The 5,811-nt window shown below is 41.5% G+C and overlaps 1 protein-coding gene across 2 annotated transcripts in view; it reads left to right on the forward strand.

Annotated features, from left to right (window-relative positions):
• Positions 1-330: 330 nt before the first annotated feature.
• Positions 331-5,811, forward strand: part of LOC106867497 (uncharacterized) — a 53,202-nt gene continuing 47,721 nt past the window's right edge. For both annotated transcript variants that reach the window (XM_089365951.1, XM_014912383.3), the window contains exon 1: positions 331-423. Coding sequence is in view for 1 of the 2 variants with exons in the window: in XM_014912383.3 (XP_014767869.1) it covers positions 414-423 (10 nt within the window). In the remaining variant the exon portion in view is untranslated. The remainder of the gene's footprint in view (positions 424-5,811) is intronic.

Consider the following 5,811-nt stretch of genomic DNA (forward strand, 5'->3'; position numbering starts at 1 on the left):
ATTTGTGTGTGTGTGTGTGTGTGTTTGTGTGTGTGTGTGTGTGTGTGTGTGTGTGTGTATAGGCATGTACGTATATGCCCATTTATTCAAGATACGTACACATATATAACAATACATATATATACTTATTACATATTGTGATTTACAGATACATATTTATAGGGAGAAATAGAATGACGTCTATGCATGGGCACAAACGCATAAAACAGCACAAACTTAAGTGGCTCGATGATAACACAGTCATAAGCCTCTATTTTGATTAGTTCTTACACATATCTCCTCTCCACCCATCTCACATCACCATATATTACACAATACAATTTCCTAAATAGTTTTCACTCCTTCAATATACACACATATTTGTATGTATTTTGATACTCAACAGTATTCTCACATTACAACACCAAGCGATAATGTTAAGAGGTAAGTTGTATGAAATTATAAAGTACACACACATACATACGCACGCATACATTCACATACAAATTATGTGCGTGTATGCTCTTCTTTTTGTTGTTGAAAGCATGTTTTAGTGGGCACCACTCTATTTATTTCTAAAGTATTTTAAAAATATCTGCCTATTTTCTCTCTCGTTGTACACTGTTGTCTGGCATTTCTTCTATTAACTCCAATTTGATTTTGAGGTCAAGCTAATTCATATGGGTGACATTGTCGAAGTCTAAATTTGGCCTAGCCCTCTTCAATACTTAACTAATCTGAACTCCATTTATAATAATAATAATAATAATAATAATAATAATAATAATAATAATAATAATAATAATAATAATAATAATAATAATAGAACAGGTCCGAGAAATATGTCAGAGAAATTGGAATAGACACGGAGGCAGAGCAGGTCCCCAAAACTGCTCTGCTGGAGACAAGTAAGATTTTGAGATTGGTGTTTGTGTGCTGAGTATCTTCCACAATAGGTTAATCCAAGTACCAAAGCTTATAATTTGTGGAAAGAGACCCTGTGAGACCTCTGACGACAGGTTGTTGTCCGCTCTCACAGAATCAACTCGATCAAGTAAGACTAAGAGCTTTGAGAAGTGAAAATACTGCTGCTGCTGCTACTACTACTACTACTACTACTACTACTACTACTACTAATAATAATAATAATAATAATAATAATAATAATAATAATAATAATAACAATATTTTTTATTTCTTTATTGCCCACAGGGGGCTAAACATAGAGGGGACAAACAAGGGCAGACAAGGGGATTAAGTCGATTAGATCGACTCCACTGATTAACTGGTTCTTATTTAATCGACCCGAAAGGATGAAAGGCAAGGTCGACCTCGGCGGAATGTGAACTCAGAACGTAACGGCAGGAACACCATCTTGGATGCATACCTGGATAGGACGGGGCTAGCTGAGTGGAGAGAGGGAGTAAAAGCCTCACAAACCAGCTCAGTCTCTTCCGGTTGGCTGACAGAAACCGACTGGATTTCCCGAATGCGCCAATATGGACATGGGCGAACCGCATCGCGTCTTCCAGATCGTTTCTCGATAGAGTATTTTGTAGACCTGTTGATAGAAGAGGTAGTAGAAGTTGTCCACGTTTCAAAGTCGTCGACTACACGGACAATAAACTTGTTATCTATACTGTCAACATAGATAGAATCCATAGACAGGACCCTGGATATTGGAAACTGCACACGTCCTTCACGGCGCGCCAAGCAATCAGAGACCGGGTTAGCAAGTTAGTCCGTCGAGAGTTGGTGGGCGCAATCAGCCGTTGATGGATAGCCCTGAAAAAGTCTATTAGAGTAGAAGCGGTAGGTTTTAGACAGGAAATAGCGTTAGAGGAATCTAGGATAGAGGAGACCTAGCTAGAAAGCTAAAAGAGGCGCTTGGGAAAGGCATAGCGACCGACGTGCTAGCGGCAAGATTGGCTCTTGATCAATTCTTCAATACCAAGCACGAAGATTGCGTTGTGAGAGCTAGGGCAAAGATCAACCAGGAAAAGTCGGTAGGCCTGCAGCTCGGCACCTGGAGAGGCAGGTTCATGCCAAACGACAGCATTTTAGGGCGCTGGACGGAAGGACAGGCTAAATTTCTCGGGTCTGGTTTGGTCCAGACCTCCAGGTAGACAAGAACTGGGGGAAGGTGACGAGCAGGGTAGCCAATCTCACCCAGAAACGGGCAAAGAGGAAGCTGTCCTTGAAGGGTCGGGTGGAGGTGGCGAATGCGTACATCGCTTCCGTCATCTACTACCGCCTGACCGTCGTCCCTTGCTCTATTTCGAGTCTGATAAAGTTTGAGTGCTTACTCTTCCATTTTTTATGGAAGGGACGTGTCCCACTCGTCAGACGGTCCATCTGCTGTTAACAGTCGCTGAGTGGCGGACTGGACAAGTCATGGCTAATGATGCGCTGACATGCGCTGAAGCTGCGACATCTCCAGCATTTCCTTAACGGTGAGCAAGTGTGGTCGCCGTTCGTCAAACGGAACTTTCCGCAGCTCGTCTCATTGATGGAGCTACTGTTCTGGGTCAAGCGTAGACCAAGAAAGGGCGCCTGGAGCCTGGAGTGTCGGCAAGTGCTCACAGCCTTTTGCCAGTCGGGCAACGAGGTCGGTCAAAGTTCCACCATGGAGTTCTACAGAGGATTAGTAGAGGGAAAGAGCGGTGATGTACTCGGGGAAACTCTGGGCGTCGAGAGGGATGAACTAACTGGTCTTTTCCGGAGGATTTTTTGGTCAGGACTTATGGATAACTTCCAGAAATTCCTGGCCTGGCAGCGCTACCGGGGAGCTCTGCCGGTCCGAGACAAGCTCTACAGACACAGAAATGATGTCAGATGGACCTGTCTGAGATGTACGTAGGGCGATGGAACCGTCCTGCATGTACTCGTACAGTGACTGTGCATTACTATGGAGTTTCGTCGAACAGCTGTTGTCACGTGTAGGACAGATCCGGTTATCAGCCGAGTCCATTGTGAGAATCACCCCGCCGCCTACTTTTGGCCGGGAGGGAAAGGCAGCTTTCCTCTGCCTGGTGGCTATAGCGAAAGAAGTAGTGTGGTGGACGAGGCTAAAAGGACTGAAGACTGACACTTTCCTCTTCGGCCGAGCCCTCATCGACTTTTTCAAGTGGAACTTGAAAAGAAAAGTGAGGGTAAAGAGGGAAGTACTGCCTCCCACCCTCACCCAGTAATTTTATTGAAAGATGGGTGAATGTTGCCAAAATGGTTCGTGTGAATGGGCCTATCCTGAAAATTCGTCTGTAAGCCGGAGCAGTTAAGGGGAAGAGGGGTGCCTACCTGGAGTGCCCTTGGCAGTTGGGGTAATCAGGATGTGTGGGATGCCCTGGGTGGAACTCCCTCTATTGGGGAATTTTGTTGTTTAATTTTTTGTTAACTGTTTTTGTTTTTATTGTTTACACGTTTTCTGTTTTAAAGCCCACTTGTCCCTTATTTTGTATCGTCCCTATATGTTTTTTGTGTTCGGCCCTTATAGCCAATAAAGAAAGGATTATTATTTCATTCAACTAGATTCTACATATTGATTCTATGGATAATCATCGACCAGTAAATAAAATATATTTTTATGTAGTAAATATATAGATCTTGAATTTATTCTTTCATCTCTTTATGAACTATTGTTATAACATACACGTTACTACATCAACACCTAGTACTGACTATATATTTCCACTACATTAATTGGTGACCAACCCTGAATTCTACTCTGGAGGATAATCACTAGCTAATTGGTTGCCATCTGACATATTTAGTTATATTCTACTACTCTCCATGTTAAAATTTTCTTCAACTCAGGCGACGATGATATCTGCTATGAATCATCCTGTATTACCAATTTTCACAGAAGACAACCATTGAACTTTTTGCAGAAATATATGCAACCAACTTTAGAACCTTTTGCAAAAAAAAAACTTCGTACTGACTACATATTTCCACTACATACTCATCATGGCTACCCGTCTAATAAGGGTACACTAGTCCATGCATCACAACGATATGTGCGCGATATGGTGACCTTATATCAAGATAAACAACACATGACCTTACAGCTGAGACCCATTTAGAATTTTCTTCAGGACTCTGAATGAGGGTTGTTTAAGGATAATGAACAAAACGCCCCTGTTTCCAGAGGCGATTTATTCAGATCCCAAAGAATTCCTCTCAATACATGGCTATGATGCTCCCCCACTACTTCTGCTTGTGATCAGAAATGCACATATTGCCAGCCACTATGGGACATGCTCAACTGATTAAGGTCAAGCAACTGACAAGCAAGTCTGTGGTACTGAGCAGAATATTTGCTGTAGCCCATCTTTTATACCAAGACAAAACAATGTACATGATAACACTTCCAATCAGTTAAGATCAGAAGCCATGAGAGCCAGTACCTGGTACTGCATCAGAGCATTCATCATCATCATCATCATCATCTTTCTATTCTGTTTCCATTTCTTGCCGAATATCTTCCTGACACCTAGGGCATTGAAACTCATTGTATACATTGGTAGGCCATTAAAATAAATACACCAGATTGTTCATTTACAAAGTTATGTGACAGAGAAAAAAAAGAAAGACAGAGAAAAAGGAAAATATGAAAAAATGAAAAAGTTAACAAAGAAAATAAAGGGGGAAAGAGAAAGAAAGTTCACAGCGACAATCTTTTGCATTTCCTGCATGGATGGTAAGCCAGAGATCATTCTCAAATAATTTTCAGTTCCTTTTGTGATCATTCCAAGTGCTCTTACAATTACTGGTATTGTAACCGTCTTGAGATACCACATCTTTTCGATTTCGATTACCAAATCTTTATATTTTTTGAGCTTATCAAATTCTTTTGCCGAGATATTATGGTCACAGGGTACGCTCATGTCAATCAATAAACAGACGTTATTGTTTTGGTCTTTCACAACAATGTCTGATTTATTAGCTTCGTACGTACTGGAAAGTCCAAAAGAATCGTTACATTTTCCCCCTCAGTTACAGCCTCAGAGTGGCGCTTGCAGCATTTGTCAGCAGTTTTGATTTTATAATGCCGACATATTATCCAGTGTAGGTATTGGCCAACTCTGCCATGTCTTGATTCATATTCTACAGGTGCTAAAACCTTACAGCCAGAGATTAGGTGGTCCACTATTTCAATCCCCGTCATTGCAGTATCGGCAGTTTGGGTCTACTCCATTTTTCATTACACTGGCTTAATAGTTCCAGGTAAATAAGCTTTGACCTTGAGCAATCAAGATAAAGCCTTCCTTCTCTACCTTTGACTCTGACCTCCGTAGCCACTGATGAGTGTACTTCTGATCTACATCAACCTGTTTGATATGGGCCACATATTTGCCATGCAAAGGTCTTTGTTCCCACATGTCAGCCAATTGTTCAAACACATTTTGCTTTGCTATTAATTTCACCTTTCTTGCAACTACAGTTGCCGCACTTCTGTGATGTTGTTCAACCTGGGTATTATGCATAAACTCACTTGAACATTTTTTGCTCTCCTTCATAATAGAATGAAGTTTCTTACATCTTTCGTGATTTTCAGCCAGCTTTAGCATCTAGTCATTAGATATCTCATCATATTTTGCCAGTCCAATTGTGGTGGTTTTGTAAGAGACTTCAAACTGGATCAAGCCTCGGCCTGCTTGAGCTCTGGGTAGGTAAAGACGATCTGCGTCTGCCTTTGAGTGGTGCATCTTATTGAAAGTCAGCAGCTTACAGATTTTCCTGTCAGTCTTCCTTATTTCGCTCATTTTCCAGTTCAACACAGTGATAATGTAAATAACAACCGGAAGAAATTTCTAGCTAACACCACGTTGC

The sequence above is a fragment of the Octopus bimaculoides genome, chromosome 18 (genome assembly GCF_046866305.1).
Source record: "Octopus bimaculoides isolate indiv1 chromosome 18, ASM4686630v1, whole genome shotgun sequence".
In the NCBI taxonomy this organism is placed as follows: Eukaryota; Metazoa; Mollusca; class Cephalopoda; order Octopoda; family Octopodidae; genus Octopus; species Octopus bimaculoides.